This window comes from Neopelma chrysocephalum, unplaced genomic scaffold, assembly GCF_003984885.1.
Source record: "Neopelma chrysocephalum unplaced genomic scaffold, ASM398488v2 Primary Assembly neopelma1_22b, whole genome shotgun sequence".
NCBI classification, from domain to species: domain Eukaryota; kingdom Metazoa; phylum Chordata; class Aves; order Passeriformes; family Pipridae; genus Neopelma; species Neopelma chrysocephalum.
Window position 1 is genome coordinate 24,760,039 of NW_020897690.1, and position 17,560 is coordinate 24,777,598.

At 32.9% G+C, this 17,560-nt stretch overlaps 1 protein-coding gene across 5 annotated transcripts in view; it reads right to left on the bottom strand.

Annotated features, from left to right (window-relative positions):
* CDH10 (cadherin 10) overlaps nucleotides 1–17,560 on the bottom strand; it is a 99,117-nt gene that overhangs the window by 11,567 nt on the left and 69,990 nt on the right. For all 5 annotated transcript variants that reach the window (XM_027681966.1, XM_027681960.1, XM_027681979.1 and 2 more), the window contains 5 exons: nucleotides 13,453–13,572; nucleotides 12,716–12,883; nucleotides 7,617–7,804; nucleotides 4,568–4,821; nucleotides 1,652–1,788 (listed from right to left, as the gene is read on the bottom strand). In XM_027681966.1, the coding sequence (XP_027537767.1) occupies nucleotides 1,652–1,788; nucleotides 4,568–4,821; nucleotides 7,617–7,804; nucleotides 12,716–12,883; nucleotides 13,453–13,572 (867 nt within the window). The remainder of the gene's footprint in view (nucleotides 1–1,651; nucleotides 1,789–4,567; nucleotides 4,822–7,616; nucleotides 7,805–12,715; nucleotides 12,884–13,452; nucleotides 13,573–17,560) is intronic.

Genomic DNA, 17,560 nt, shown 5'->3' on the forward strand with positions numbered 1-17,560 from the left:
AAATATGAAGGTAGATTTTCAGACATCAGGTTAAGGATAGTATCCTCCCCCTTGCCAAATGCCAAAACCCTATTATTATTTAGAGTGCTCTTTTATTACTATGGGTTAGTTCAGGAATATAAGTGCCCCTGTTCTCACTTGCCATATGAAGAATAAGAAATAATGCCTGGGTGTAAAACAGTGCAGTCTTTTCTTGGAATTCTGCTGGATGGTAGCTAAATATTATATGATTTTGAAACATTAATGGAATGGGATAAGTAACAACAGTGAGAGATAATTCCAAATTACTGATTCCCCCCTCCCCCCTTTTATTCTGCTTCAAATAAAACAGTAAACATTTAGGAGCACCTGGAATTTTATTCACTTGTTATCAGTAAGACCTTTGCTAAAGAGTATGATGAGGATCTTTTTGACATCCTGAATTGTTTAAAATGCCAAGTTTATGACACAGTTTTTCATAGCCTTTTGCATGTTTCAAATAATTTCTAATCTTAACACTGCTTTCCCATTTTGTAATGGGTAAAATTTTTAAAGATTTAAAGATCTAAACCTCGTCTTTAACTTCTTTCTCCAAAACTAACACACCTCTTTGGAGAATGCTAGCTACTCCCAGAATGTAGTATGTCCAGAATGTAAATTTGCCCTAAGTTTCATGACAAGGAAATAAGTTGAGCACTGAGATATAATTATAGAAGCAGGCAAAGTTTTTGCAATATATAAATCTGAAAAGTATTTGCACAACATTTGACAACACTCTGAAGGATTGCAAGCTCAGGCCAATGCATGACAAGAAAAAAAAAAGACTTTAAAAAAAAAGTACGGTTGTTAGGTTTTTATGATTTTTTTTTTGTTTTTTTTTTCTACAGTGTGTTTAATCGGCAGGGCACAATGTTCCGTTTAGTTCTCTGCAGTGTAGCTCTTGCCAGTCACGTTTCACTGCTGATCAGTGTTTACTTTTTTTTTTTTGACTGACTTAGAGCTAATCTTAAAAAATAAGTGACTTTGAAAGCAAGTCATTCTTAGTAGTAGCTGATTTCAAAGGTCAGACCTTTGTCCCTTAGAAAATATTCTGTCCATTGATTAGACCTAATTTCAATAATGTAGCAGGCTTAGGAGGACCTCTGCTTTTCTCTTTGTACTGTTAACATGAAAATATCTATAGAGAGATGATTTAAATAGTCCAAGAAATGCTACATCTTAGGATCAAATTGAACAGAACTTGTAAGATATATTTATTCCAAGAGCTGTAGGTGTATATACCATAGGAAGAGATAATGAAAGTATTTTTAAGGAAATGAAGAAAACCATAGAAACAAAAACATAGATTACCATTCTAAACTCTGGTATTTTAAAAGCAAAATCATGTTACAGTCCTCCAAGAAAAGGAAAAAACCAGAATTACTCCAGTGATATTATTTAATTTGGTACATTTGAGAAATAATTTGGACATTAAAGGTCAGTGATGGAAGCAGGTGAGGAAAAAAGCAGTGAGGAAACAGCCATTGTTAACTTCCCACAGTTTGATTTCCAGAACATCTAGTGGAAAGGGGCGGGGAGTAAGGAAGGGAGGTTTTTTCCCTTACAAAGTCACAGGTGTAAATTTACAAGCTAAGGAAAACTGAAAGGAAAAAGAAAAAACAAATTGGCTTACTGATCTCAGATGCTATAACACTAAGATTGTGCCATTGTGATATTTCACGGTCAAGTGGCTTAGAAGTATAGATGGACCCGTTTCCAGAATGAATGTTAAATATCCTGTCAAGGTCAGTGTGACGATCCAGAGAAAACCTAAATATGATAAAGAAATAAAAAGTATTGTCAAAATTATAGAAAATGGAAGAAATCATATATTTCACAAGTCAATATAGATTTTATGTTCTATATGTTGCATTACAAAGGTTAGTTTTGAAATGACATATGTTTAGTTTCTATAAACACTTCTGAAAATTCTGAGTGTTAGCTCCACAGAATAAGGAATGAAAATTGGAAGAATTTCAAAAATATGATTCAGTAATGTAATATTTGATAATAAGAACTTTTACAGACATATATAATAATCATAAAAAAACTCTGAATTTCAAAATAATAATTAAAGAATTATTTTAATCTTGAAAGAAAAGTTGTCTTTAATATACTGTTTTTTTCAGACCAAGACTGACAGTAATTCATGGGCTTTTCAGAAGTATTGCTATAAGTTTAGCTTCTACACTTCAGGATATAACAATTCACTAGAGATCAAGTTTAAAAAAATCTGTATGCAGAACTTTCATGAAGAGACATTAAAGGACCTTCTATATTGCTGTAGTTATACTTCTGCAGGCAAAACAACTCCTAATATAATATGCTGGTGTCAACCTAGTATCAGAAAATTGCTCTTTCCCCCATTTTTCTTCCTAATATTTAACACTGCTTTCAATTAGGATTGAACCTTTGATGTGGAATTTAATGTAGGATTTTGCCAAATACAGAGCATTTATCAGTGTATGTGGCAGAATCGGGCCAAATTTTTAAAAAAGTTAGCTAGTACAATTGTACGGTGCAATAGAAACAGTTGTTCATGTTTCTATAAAATTTTATGAGTGATCTAAACAGTTCATCAAGCATATCTGGTTTCACTTACAGTACTTAAATAAATTGAGCCAAATAAAAAAAATGCTGTGATATGAAAATAATATTTATACAGTTTTGGTGGCTATTGCTTGCTCAATCTACCAGACACAAGAGAAGTAAATATGTAAAAAACAAATAAAACTCCAACAAACAAGTCAACACCAAAATAAATACAAAAACAAAAGAAAAGAAAATTAGAACAGTCAAAGAAGACTTCTGAAAGTGCAATAAAGACTTGCTCAAATTAATTTTTTTTACTGTTAGCTCACTATAATAACTCTCAGAATGAAATAGAAATCTGCTCTTTTGTAGAGAAATTATATTTAAGACTATTTGGTTTATATGATAAACATTTCATTTTACTTCATGCATGGTATTAGTTTTATTGAAGACAAGAGCTTATATCATCAGCCGTCTACCTAACAGTTTTTCAACAGGCAATAATCACTTCTCTAGCTAACAAGATCTATTCTACATTGCTTCATTAAAACATGAGATAAGCACATATTTTAACCCATGATATTACTTCTAACGGCTTCCAAATGGTACCAAAATTATTATTTCCAGAAAATACCTTCATATTCATTGAACAGAAATAGAAATTAGTGCAACAGAAAGCTATTTCCACTCAATTTACAGGAAGTCTAAATTACATGTAGTTTTAATAAAGAGAAATTAGTATTTTTAAAAACAGCTCAACAGAAAAAACACCCAAAACTTGAATCAATGCCACATCCTGAATCTGTGATATTTTTTTTTTTTTTAAATAGCAGTGTTAAAGTATTATAGAAACTGCTCTAATTTCAACATATGCCAGCCTTCAGACTGCATTAGTTTAAATGTTAGCTGTTAACTTCTGGGGTAAACATATTGTACTTTGTATTTGGTATTGATCTTGTAAGAAATAAAAGCTTGAAAAAACTTATCCTAGGTAGTTATTGTTTGAATGAATATACAAGGTTGCTTTGAAAGTTGAGGAACAAAACAAATGCCTTTCGAATTAAGTTCTTGTTTTCAAATAGATAACATTAAATGAAATCTGAAATTACTGTACTATGAATAGCAATATCACAAATATCTTTGATTTTTTTCTTCAAGAGAACTAAATCTAGGTTCAGTGGTCCCTTTCAACTTTTTGTAAATTTCTTTGCTCTTGTAACTATTGGTTTTCTCCACCTTCTTCATCTAAATTTTTTACAATGGGAGAATGAAAAAAAATCAAATGGACGTAAAAAAATATATAAAATAATCTTTAGCTTACTACTCTCTGTAAATAATAGTGGTGAGGGAAATGCCTACAACAGTCCTTCAATTCAAGTTGCGTCAGATACAAAATGAGCAAAAGCTCCAAGTTTGTTCTTTTTCAGTCACAATTAAGATAGTATAATTACTGAAACTGGCAGTTGTCTCGTAATTAGTTGCAGTGTTAAGTTATTTATATATTTTCAAATTGTAGAGGTGTGCTGTTATGTCTTATCTTTTCCATACACATGAATTGCCATAGGAGAAAATAAGATTCATTCTCACTTTCTAATCCACCTGAGCCTTATGAAGAAATATGTGGCAATTGACTATAAAGTCAGTAAAGTCTTTTGTCACAATGTAAATTTGGTGCTTTTTTTGGTATTTCAGACAGCATATATCCTTGGAAAGCGTTGTCTTACATTTTTCTTGAAGCTTACGCGTTATAGAAAAATAAACTAATACCCTCCCCTCCCCCAAAATATACTTTATAACATACTCTTGTGCGTAAGTGAATGGTTGTTCCCCAGTGTGTTTGGAGGTTTACAGATTAACATAGTTCTCAGTTCTGTCTATCTATGGGACACTAATAAATAACAGAAAAAACACTACCACCTTATTCCTGTGAATAATGTGTACATGAAAATTCAAGCTGTATTACTATTTATCTTAATTTCTTTAACACATAATGGATTTACAGAATCTGAAGTATTACCTTATCGGACTTGAGGCTGAATCAGGATCCCTTGCCATTACCGTTCCTATTATTGTTCCCAGCTCAATATCTTCATGCACCTCAAAAAGGTAAGAAGATCTGCTGAAAATGGGAGGTTCATCTACATCTTCTACAGAGATTTTCACAATAGCTGTATCTTTGAAAGGCCCAAGATAATAGAAGCGTGGATCCACATGGGTATTCTCAGCTTCTACTTTCAAAGTATAAAGTCGTCTTGTCTCATAATCCAGTGGCTAAAATAAAAATTGTGACAAAGTTTATTAAATTACATTTATATATTGACAGATAATGGAAACTGAAGAGGACTCAAGCCTTATCAGATACTGCTCTGCATTGTGGGAATACCAACACAATTCAAATTTTCCCCAGCACAGGAATTACTTTGTCTAGTAAGAAATTTCCATGTTTTTAGAGGAAGTGTCTCTTCCTAAACATTAGTTGAATTATCTCAGCATCAATGACAAAAAGACTTTCAGTGCAAATAAACCAATTATTTAGGGAACTTTGTAACTGTTTCACAAGAACATGGATTTGAAAAAATCACAGAAGCATTTAAAATACTTGAAATACAGAGTGAAAATAGTAACATTTCAGAACAAGGTACTTAATACTAATATTTCTCAAGAAATACTGTAACTCTTGGATAATTAAAATGGCCAGAGTATTCTTATTGTCAAACCTACATAGTTGGTCTTAAATGTCAGGAATGTTTCAGATGTCTTTTAAGGAAGGTGTGTGTGTCAAAGCTCCCTATATCTAGAGAAACAGTAAGAGCTTAATCTTGTTCCTCTTCATTTAATTTAATGAATCCAACATCAGAGTTTTTTGCAAAATAGATTTGACATTTTTGTCAGCAGTTCCTTTTTAAAATGGAAGGAGGAACAGCTCAGGGTTATAATTAGAAATCAGTTTGGATAGAAAAGAATTCTATTCCTTCAAATTTTTCTAGCTGTCATAGATGAAAAATGTTAGCTAATAATGATTCTGAGGAAATGAGCAAGATGAGAATTTACCTTTCTGACACAAAGAAGACTTCACTAACTCTCACAAAATCTCAGAGAAATATAGAACTAGTGGTTTTCATTCATCAAAATGGGTGGTTGAAGACTTATTTTTCTTCTTCCTAACTGCTTTTAAATACTAATTAATGTTCACATAAGATGCAAAGTGACAGATTAGACATTTAAATACACTATTCAAGAGCAGAAAGATGCAGTCCAGTGAAAGAATGAGTTTCTTCACTGCCCCAGATTTGTTTTAAAAAGGTAGTTAGAGCAGATGGGAGAATATCTGAATACAGTTGAAAAATGCAACACAGTGTTACTATTTAACCTAGACCTGAGAGTATTGGTGTGTTTATAAAATGCAGCATACTGCTGTTAAGGGATGATGGCTTCAAGCCTAGAAGCGAAGAAAAAATGCTAGTCCTGCCTTATTCTAGTTAGCTGGCTTAATTTGCCAAAATGTGCACAATGAATATGTAAACTTGCTACTACAACATACATATCCAATTTGGACATCTCTTCCACCTATACTGCAAAACATGAATATGAAACCTGTGGATTAAACAGGTATTCCAACACGTTAACAGTAATGAACCAAACTGTTGCCCAAATATATGAAATTGTGGCAAATCAATTATTTTGTCCGTGAGAATTTGAACAGAAAAAATTGTATAGAAAAAGTTCTTTTACAGCAGATGTTAAAATCAGACTTAATAACTTAAGGGCTCAGTAAAGGAACACCAGCTATTTGTAGTTATTCACCATTAAAAAGAGAAATTACAATCAATGGGGATAAATAATAATAATAAAACCCCAGAATATTTTACTAAATCAATGAACTCGGCATTCTCATCTTCTCCCTTGCTAGTTAATGTTGTTGTCTATGGTGTTCAATAAACTACTTATTCATCAATAGGAGAAAGCATCCTGAAAAATGCATATTCTTTCAGACCGTTAATGACAAAATCAGAAGATCTTGTTCATCAGTATTTAGTAGTGACATTTTTGGAACTGCTGTATTATAACACGAATTTTGTTATGCTTGATTCAGCTACTGGACTGTTTTTTCAAGATTCTATTAGTTCAGTATAATAGTAGACCCCAAACTTTGTTTGGTCATTCTTTCCCAGGTAAACTACTACAGTGACTATGAACGCAGAAGAATATAGAGATTGAAGAGTAACACTCTCTTATCTTTGCAGAATTTATCTTTTCCTTCCTTGCCATTATCAAGAGATGTGGAGATATGTTTTATATCACTGTTTAATTCATTATTTTATGCTTAAGGAGATTTGTTTGAAAAGCTAATATAAACAGAGCTTTATGACAGAAATAATGCCTGAACTCTTTAGAAGCACATCTCAAAAGCCCAAAGACAAGGACCCAGAGATTTCTGGAAGAGAATTTGTTGAGGAGCAGGATAGTGGTATTTCTAACTGTGAGATAAGCACTTAGAAGATAAGCATCTGAAAGTGTCCTGACAATGCAAGACAGAGGGTAGAACTAAAGCTAGCTCTGAAACAGGAACACCATCATTAGGTACACACTGCTCATGTGGTAACCATCTGATATGCTGGAAACCTGAACTTGAACTTGCAACTCAACTTTCATGAGTGTGTTTGTGTTCTGGCATACACTGGTCACCCAAGGAGATGAGAATCTCACAGATAAGGAAAACCTATGTCTCCAAGTAGTGAGTGAACTGCTAATCTAATCACTTGCTGAACAAAATAGGTTACATGAATATGAAAGAAGTCTGTGTTTAAAAACACAGAGATAATTAGTGAGGCTGGTCCCTTTTTTCATACTTTGCTGGCAACAACGCTTTACACCTATGCTGCATCTCAGCTATAGTTACCGACTTTTATTTCCAGTTCACCTTAAAAGGAAATAGTCCCTTTCAGTCAGTGATTGAGGATGCTTGCAAATGTTAAGCAGTTAGCACTTCATCTCATGATCTAAGCAATGAATATTTGTGATATAATATTAACAAAAAACATTTAGTGAATGCTGTTAATAGACACCTTTCGCACAGTTATGATGCCTTCCTGTGTGTCTTTCTGTGTCACAATATCAAACATGTCAGTCCCATCTCCATCTATAATTCTGTACTCTACTTCTGCATTTTTTCCAGTGTCTGCATCTGTGGCTTTAACGCTGCCAATGGCTGTCCCAACTGGGGAAGACTCGGGAACGCGGAGGTGGATGGTACCTGTCAAAGAGACAAAGAGCCACTCAGGACACCCACAAGCCAGTAGACATGCATTAAGTAGCATCGTGTCACACAGTAGCTGATAACATATTTTTGTGTATCTTTTATTCGGGAGACCTTGCCATTTAATACCGAGTAGAGGAGCAAAATCTGAGACAGAGAACTATGCAGAGGAAAGCTTTAGATAGAAGATTGCAAACAAAATTGTAGAAAAAACAAATTCATAGAAAAATAGGCTTGAGAAGGACCTCTATTATACCTCAAAGAATCAACTGTCTGTACTTCTCTTGCCCTTCTTTTTCTTTCATTCCTGAAACATCATGTGGAAAGACTACTTTGTGCTCTTGCCAGTTTTCACTCTACTTTTTTCCCTTTAATATCTAATCTTTGGGATACATTTTACATCTATTTTATTTTGGAAGCAATACAAAAAACAAAATTCCTTGATTTCACTGGTCAATTCTAAACAACAGACTGACATTTCAGCTTTCAAAATTAGATAGTCAGATATCATACCAAATAAATTTGAGTGATATATTAATGCAGGGGTAGACTTTTGAAAATCCACAAGCAGGTGTGCTTATACTAGTTAAAGCAGTTAATTCATATTTAAATGGGCCTATGAACATTGCAATTTTAGGGTTTTGCTACTTTTCTTAGCTCGGTTGTATCCCTTTATTGTGGTGTCATATAGCTGATAAAGCACATAGAAATAAAACTGTCATCATTCAGACGTGCTGCAGTAAATTGAAATAAACATCTTACCATATGTTTTAGTATTCTATGTCCTAGGCTTAGTGTGAAAACTGTAAATAAGATTTGAGATATTTGGTCCCATCTGTCAGAACTCATGTTATAAAAACACGTGGGGAACATAATGCACTATGAAGAATCCTCAGAAAAAGATTTTAAAATTAATGCAGATACAGTTGTCATTTCAAAGATGAAAGTGAAGTCATCAAATCTCTATTGAAAAACATTTTCTTCTATGGCCTTAGTTAAGTTTTCCAAGATTTGCCATTCTACTTAGGGACTAAATTGAGTGAGTTAGAAATACAGTTTAGTTAACAATAACAATAAAAGTGGAAGTGGCAAAGGCCAGCAACTACGACAGGAAAAAACTGAACAGCCTACCCAAAAAGCAGGACACATATACATTGTCATAAATAAGCAGTACAGAAAAGTCCATAAAGGTTGTTATTAGTTTTGTGCAATCAAGAAGAATCGTGGGGAGAGAGCAGTGGCAAGGCTGTATGAGAAAGCCACTGGCAACATGATTTTAACATATCTTCAGGAATGCACAGGTGAAAAAAACCCTATTATTCATCAGGTCATTTGAGACTTTTTATGCTTCTACAGAGCTAATTTACGGAGCTAATTTTTTTCTGTTCTATTATTATCTTACCACTTGACAAGCCTAAAAAAACCTCCTAAAATTAAAAAATAAATATGTTCACATTAGTTTTCAATTAAATTTTGAATGAAAAATATTGAATTTTAATCTCTTCATATAATTTTACTTAGGCAGCTTTTAATATGAAACTGACATGTAGCAGCAGAATGAATACTTTATGGCCATGTATGCTCCACGTTCTATTTGCATGTATTTATTTTTGCTCAGTTACACTTTGGTGTTTAATCAAGTGATTTATCCTGCATTTGCTCTAACATTTTTATTACCTTTATCTAATACCTAAATCTGTATACTTTGCTACATTAATAGAGAATCTCTCTAACCATTTATATAATGGTTAAAAAAAATTAAAAAAATAACCTCAGCACTCATTAATATTTAATCAGTACTATGTGAGACTATAGTGAAAGACTGTGGTTTGGGTTTTTTTCCAGTTAATATTCATACACTATAATTATTTTTATGGAGTGCGAACCATTCTCCACATTTTTTTTCTAGAGTGCTTAAAACTACATCCCTAAGCTATGCCTTGTGGACATTACTTTGACTCCCAGTGCAATACCCAAGTCATTAATTTAGTCTACAAAGAGGTAAGAGCTCATATCTTGAATTGCTAATATAAGGTAGTGGAAACAGAGAGTGAAAATAACCAGAAACCTATAATCTGAAAGATAATTTTTAATCTAACCTATCCATTTATAGAAATCTTCACCATAGTATGAGACACTTCATTTTATTATTTATGTCACTGGAGACATTTATGCATTGACTAAGTATGGGGTGCAATGCAGCTTTATACACTGTCTCAGAACACAAATTACACTGAACTAGAATTACGCTTGCAAAACTCTACCGTCAATCTTATTTCTCTCTGCTCAGGGAAAGTAGTTTACTGTTTGCATTTACTTCAGTGGGTGATGTTTTTTCATTTGTCTGTCAGGAAAAGAAATGGGAGGATCAAGGAAAGGAAAACTTTTCCATATACTAAGGAGAGTGGAAATCAACTGAAAGATTAAAGTCTACACACTTTGGACTGCAAATACTTCAGTTAGTTATAAAGAATGAAAAAGCAATCTTATTTTTTTGTTTACCCTTCTTCTGATTCACTCTTTAATATGCATATAATGTAAATATTTTTATAGAGTACTACAGGCTATAGTCTCGCAGGAGACATGGGTTGCCATAATTTAGTTGCACTGAGTTTCAGTCAGACTTGGGCTTCTAAGCCCATAAATCACTTTTCCCTTTATTGTTGGTCAACACTATCTCCTTACTTCTGAGAACACTTGGGAAATATTACAGTTGAAACAGAGATCCAATGTGTGAGGTCTTTGATGACCTTTCTGCAACACAGTGAATTTTATAATGTTTCCTCAAAAGAAGAGACACTGCTATCTGTATGGTTTTCAGCATATCTTTAGGAAGAGAAAAATGTTCTGAAGAACCCTTGCTCCATCTTCTTTTTCTTTTTTTTTTTTTTTAAACTATGATAAAATGAATTATGTGAATTTTCCACAATTGTAATATGAGTTTCTTCTGGGAGACATTTAAGCTAGTTTGAAACATTTTATTGAAACATATATCTATAATATGCTGAGTCCTGTGAAAACATAATGGGCATTTTAATACTTTTCCTGATAATTCAAAAATCTGATATGAATATTATTTTCTCATGAACCTATTACATCTGGATTTTTATTAATGGAACAGAATAAAAATAATTTAACTTAATCAGTTTCAATTCCAGTAGTCTCATGAAACTCTGTTAAAATCATTAATCATTATAATGTCTATTTGCATTTTGAGATTAAATATAATGATTTTTTTAAAAAGTCAATAGCTATTTTTGCTTTTATATATATCTAGTAAAATGAGTCATCTTTATAAATGTTTTAGTTTTCACTACCAGTGAAATATTCATTTATATCTATCAAAGAAATTAGCTGAGAGAAAGTAGAGAGAAAAATAAAACAACAACAAAAAAAGCTCATAAGGAGTAAGACTAAAAGTTTCTTCAAAGCAAAGGACACATCTGATTTAACCTGACATTAAAGAAAAATGCAGAAATTCTACAATAAGTCCTCATCTGACTCAAATATGATCTTGGACTTCCAGATAAATCATGTAAAAATGGTCTAGAAAGTTGATTCCATCATTTTAACTTCTAAGTTTACACACTGTTTAAGAAACAAGAAAAAGAAAAGAAAAGAATATATATGCATGTTTGAAGCTTATATGCTGTCTTAAGTTTAACTGTTAAAATTTTCTTTTCTGTAAGGCTTTGAACATGACACCTCTTTGAATAATCTTCCTCAATATGTCCAGAGAGGAACAATACAGCACTCCTCCCCTATGCAGTGATGAAATACCATAATCTTCTATATACAAATGAAAATTGTAAAAATAATAAATATATAAGTTATACATAGAATACATAAAATGATAAATTAACAACAAATTCTGTCCAGAATAGGACCTCTGTGGAAATGCACAAATTCTAATTACTTGATTGTTCAGGATTTTTTTTATTTTGAGTGTGTATATGAAATCACATGCTGATAAACATCTTAGTTAAAACCATATATATTAACTGCAATATTAAATTGAACAAAATTATGTTCTCCATTTCTGCCATAAAGAGCATAATTTGAACTTGATTCTGTTATTTTGATCCTAAAGAGCGAATCTGTAATTACTGGATTCAGTAGAATGATATAGAAGAAAAAATGTCTGGTGACAATACTCTAAATCCTAAGTCAAAATAATCTTGTAAATATTACAACTTTAATTAATGCAAAAGGCTTTTAATGTATTTAAAATACTTAACCTTTATAAGTTTGATGTTACATGGTTTAATATTTCTATGTTAGATAGAGACCGAAAACATTTTTATATTTTAGTTTGAGTATACAGTCTTGATAGCTGTACTATCAGAAGGTAAAAAGCATTATAAAAAGCTTCACTAAACTTAAGCTTTAAAAATTACCAAAAAAAGTTAAATGTAATTTACTTTACTTTTGGAAATTTTGTATTAGGTTTTATAGCTCTGCAGCTGAAAAAGTACAAATCTGTTTGATTCCCTTCAAGTAATTTTTTTTCCACAGTCTTCATGATTAAATATTTAAGCAGATACTACAATTCAAACATTTCTGCATATCCAGAATTACTACATGTTTTATTCTCCAGTGGGGGAGTGTGTGGGATTTAAGCAATAGGTAAGAAAGGAGAAAAACATTGCTCTAATGCTCTTATGAGTCCACCTACCATCCCTTCCCATACTACTGGGAAGTATTCCAGGTTTACTGCAGTTATATTTGACCATGTAACTGTTTTCTAACAAACAAATGCTGTGACATTTAATATACTGCTTTAATAATCATAATCAGTACATAAGCCTTTTGTTTATGTGTGCCCCATAATCTAGGTTTACTCTAAATTAAACCAGATGGTGACTGCTTAACTCTTACAGTACAAGGCAACTGTTAAATGCAGCTTACTCTGGGGGAATCGAGGTGGATTGTCGTTGACATCGGTCAAAGTGATGTTCACGGTGGTGGTCCCCGATAATCCACCCATCTGGCCTCCCATGTCCTTTGCCTGGATAACTACTTGGTACTGCTCCCTGTTCTCTCTGTTCATGTTGGGCAAAGCAGTCCTGATGATGCCTAAAATAAATTAAGAATTAAAAAATAAAATTGTTAATAATATTTTTATGTTTTATGTACAGTAATCTGCTGCATTTTTTTAATTAGTCTTGAAATCTACCTCTAAAATGTTCATTTAATGTTTCAAAGTACAAATTTCCATCCATAAGTTTTATAATATTTTTTTTGTACAAGCTATCTCGTGGTTGAAGACTTAGTTCTACATCACAGCTCCCTTTCCAGTTTCATGCTAAAAATTATTCAAGATATTTATGCACAAGGTTTATGAGTAGAAAGACCTTTTATTAATCCAAGTAGAACCATTAAGAAAAAAATAACATTTTCTGCCTATGTCAGAAATGCTGTTACTTGGTTCTTACACTATAAATAATACTGCTGTAAAATTACTTATACTTCATAGTGTCAACTGTAATAACTCAGAGTTTTTATATGTGTTACAAAAATTATACATAATGAAAAAAACCCCAAGAAATAATAATGAGTTATTTTTTTATGTGATCTGGGATCTTTTGAATGAAAGAAAAAGTTTAAAGTTTATGGTAAATAAAAATAATGAAAATTTTCCTGACCTGTTTCTGGTTCCACAGAGAAATATGGCTGTCCTTGAAGTATGCTGTAAATTATTCTGGCACTGTTTCCGTATGAAGGGTCATCGGCATCTGTTGCTGTAACTTGCACCACAGAAGTACCTTAAACATTCAAAGTCAAGTTAGTTTCAGATGGTGCTAGGTGGAGGTCTAAGAGCATCAATTTCCATTCCAACAGCCACCAAAGAGAATTCCAGCTATGTCAAGTGGATTTTCCAAATATATTTGTGATCTTATAGCCAACTCCAGGTACATTCTTCCCTATTTCAGTGTCTCCTTCTACACAAATTTAATCTATACTTCCCTAACCCCAAAAGTGTAATTACTATTTAATTTGCAAATGTAAACAGTAGCTATGATTGAGCAGAATTCTTATCTTTACCAAGCTACAATAATTCAATGTACTCACATTCTTCAGAAGACATTTGGTTTTATTACACTAATTTTTTCCAGATTTGGGGTGGTTGGTGTTTTTTTGGATTTTTGTTTTGTTTTGTTTTGTTATGTTCAGTGATGTCAAGATGATATGAAACTACATATGCAGGAACATGACAGAAAAAAATGATTAAATAGGTCACTAGAACTTGTGGAAAACAAGCATCAGTTCTCCCTGCTTTCTAAGTGTTACTACAGATAGATACTACCAGAAGAAATGTTACCATACGCACTTCGAAATCTGCTGAATATTTAGACTACAGAAAATTAAAAATATAGGAAACAATTGAAAAAAAGCAAGGAAAAAAAATCATCCCACATATGTGACTGGTTAGCCATGGGCTAATCTGATGATCAGAAGACTTCAAAACTTATTTCCCCTTTTATTGCAATTCTTTCAAAATTCTTTTCCCCACCAAATAATGCCAAATGTTACAAAATAAAGCATCTGTAAATCTAAGGCCCTTGTCACAGCTATTTATTCTGTTTCATAGTTTGTCTATACTACATATTTATTCTAATATATATAGAATGGCAAGTAAAAGCAAATACTAAACTTCCTCCATTTATTTGGAATTTCATAACATGATCTGCTTTTTATGCATTAATTGTTCAATTATGGCACCAATATCAAGGGAACGAGCATGTACCTAACTGCTGAAACACTGATAAGTTCTCAGAAATGTTCAGTTTTCAACTGCTAGAGAACAGAAATACTTGTTTGAGTGAGTCCCAAAAACTACTTGTATTTTGTAAAGAAGGCAAAATAAGCAGATTCCTGGTTATATTATTCCATATTAAAATGGACTGAATCACAGATTTAACAAAGCAAGTCCCAAACACAAAATAAAATTAAAAAAGATAAAAATTGCTACAGAGTTATAATGAAAATAAGATAAAAGTTATGAGTAGTTTTTACTGGGTTAATGAATGTCTAGACTATGACTGAACATGAAAATCTGAATAACTTTTAAGGATAAGAATGTAGGGGTGATAGATCTGTCCTAAAAGCTTTGTCTCTTTATGATTCACACACATCTTACAGCTTCAGCCACACTGGACTCCATTTGTAGATATATGTCTATATAACTGTTCCATTAAAAGATACAGAGGCATTTTTGTTGAATATATTTAAGTTCTGAGGATTGTTGCCTTGATTCTGAAATGCGTTTTTTGGACCATCCTACTGTATAGTAACCTGCAGTGCTAGAATGTATACTTGCTCTTAAAGAATATTTTCTTTGAAATAGCAAAGATGTATAAAAGAAAGAAAAGAGAAATCATGTTCAGTACCTGAAGTGCTTCAAGTTTAGGAAGAAAGGCAAAAAAATATCAAACCACCGAGTACATTGGTCAACATAGGATTATCCAAGTAAAGTTTACAACTCCTCCATTTTATATTCATAAAAACAGAACAGTTATAATCAAGGCTGTCCCAACAGCACAAAGCATTAATCAGAAATGTCTACACTGTAAACCCACAAAAGGCAATATTTTGTCTCTGATACATGTAACTGCATCATTTCTTGCTTCTGATTTTCACATTTCCTTCATATGTTCAAACTAGAAGTATTCATGAATAGGCCAATTGTATGAGATTTTTATTTCATGTTAGTTTAAAAAAACATGGAGAATCAACTTTGAAGGATAATTTGGAAGAAAACTAAAGAACATGTTTCATAACTCTAAAATATAATAGTTGCATTTGAAATATAATAAGATGTGTGTATATAATAGTTATTGATGCCTTAGTTATGAGTGTCACAATGAACATTAATAGTATTTTGATACACATACACATGACACAGAACAAATTGTGTCATTTATTCTTCTCTCTAGCTGCAATGAGCATGGCTGCGTATATACATCCAATGAAATCTGTCAGACACTTCTGAAAACTGTAGATTTGAACCTGTTTCCTTTACAATCTGTGGGAAGAGACTTGTACTTTTATCACTATCACACAGTGCAATTTACTTGGAGGGATATACTCAGGACAATGTACACCCCTTACCCGGAAGCAGTAAGGATGATTTGTACCTTTTAATGTTACCTCAGTTCTTTGGTTTTTGCAGGGCATGGACTAGGTACCTGGCAGGGCAAGTGCAAGAGCACCACTACGTTTCCATGTGCCATTCAGGGTGCAGAACTCACCATTTTGATCTTGGCTCTTGCTCAAAAGTAGAAAAGAGACATGCTTTCTAGACTTTCACAGAGTGATTCCTATGAAAAACCTGACAGAAACCATCCCAAGAAGCAAACAGGAGTAGTATTATCCATATATCAATTGCATTGTGCACATCAGCTGTCAAACCACTAGCTGGTTTTGCTTTGCTTCAGTACACTGAAGATTACTGATGCTAAATAACACAAATACATTGTACTGGCCTGAAACCTGGACCAATAATGCAAAGGCATTGAAGATGATCAATTGTGCCAAGCTTTAAAAACTACACTATGGGTGTCACTTAGTGAGCACTGCTTGGTGTGGGCCTTGGTCTATCTTTTACATAGACACAAGTTGCTTCTGATGAAACTGGTCTTTGGCCCTCAGATCCTAATCTGAACTCTATAGGAGGGCATGAATGACATAGTGATAATATACTGGAGAGCTGGAGATGGACTTTTTACAAGAGCATATAGTAATAGGACTAGGGGGAATGGCTTCAAACTGACAGAGAGTAGGTTTAGTTTGGATATTAGGAAGAAATTCATTACTGTCAGGGGGGTGAGACACTGGAACTGGTTGCCCAGAGAAGTTGTAGTGACCCATCCCTGGAAGTGTTCAAGGCCAGATTGGGTGGGGCTCTGTGCAACCCTGCATCCCTACCCACGGCAGGGGCAGTTGTAACTAGATGATCTTTAAGGTCCCTTCCAACTCAAACCATTCTATAGATCTATGAGTATGGCACCATCTATGTTATTAATAACACCAATGAATTCTATTCTTTTCTCCTTGCATAACTGCAAATTTTACTATACCATAAATGAGAATTTTACGGTGGTAAACTTGGCCCAGAAAGAAACAGTCTTCTGTCAGACTATTGTAGTTCTTAGAAGGCATATTTTAACATAAGTTTAATTATAATGTTTGAATCTCCCTAGGGTCTAGGACTATAATAGTAATTAATATATTTGGCCCTTTTTAATATGTTCGGTGCAAGTATCTTCAAACACCACACAAGCATTAATGACTTCGACCTCACAGTGCATTTATGATGCATATGTATTAATAAAAATCACTGAAGATAGTTACTTAGGAAAAGGAATGCACAAAATAACCATTGTAGAGCTGAATTCTAAACTTAGATTTTATCCTTTCTTTACTCCCGAGTTATGTGATATTTACCTAGAGCAAGTAACCTCCACAGTAAATTATCCATACAAATAACAAGCCAAATTAATAGAAATTTTCTGCTCTTTCTAATGAAAAAGAGAGGAAATAATAAGACATGTTCTCCCCTGAAATAAACTATTTAATGCTGCAGAATACAAAAAAGAACTTGAATGGGCTGCATATTCAGAGAAGTTGATGTCAGAAATGTCTTTGACTATGTGGTACCCTTGTAACTTAGAAAACAGTAAGTTTGTGTACAAATCATATCAGTGGAAACTTTCAATTCTTCTAAAATGTCCCTTTCAAGGAAAAATAATG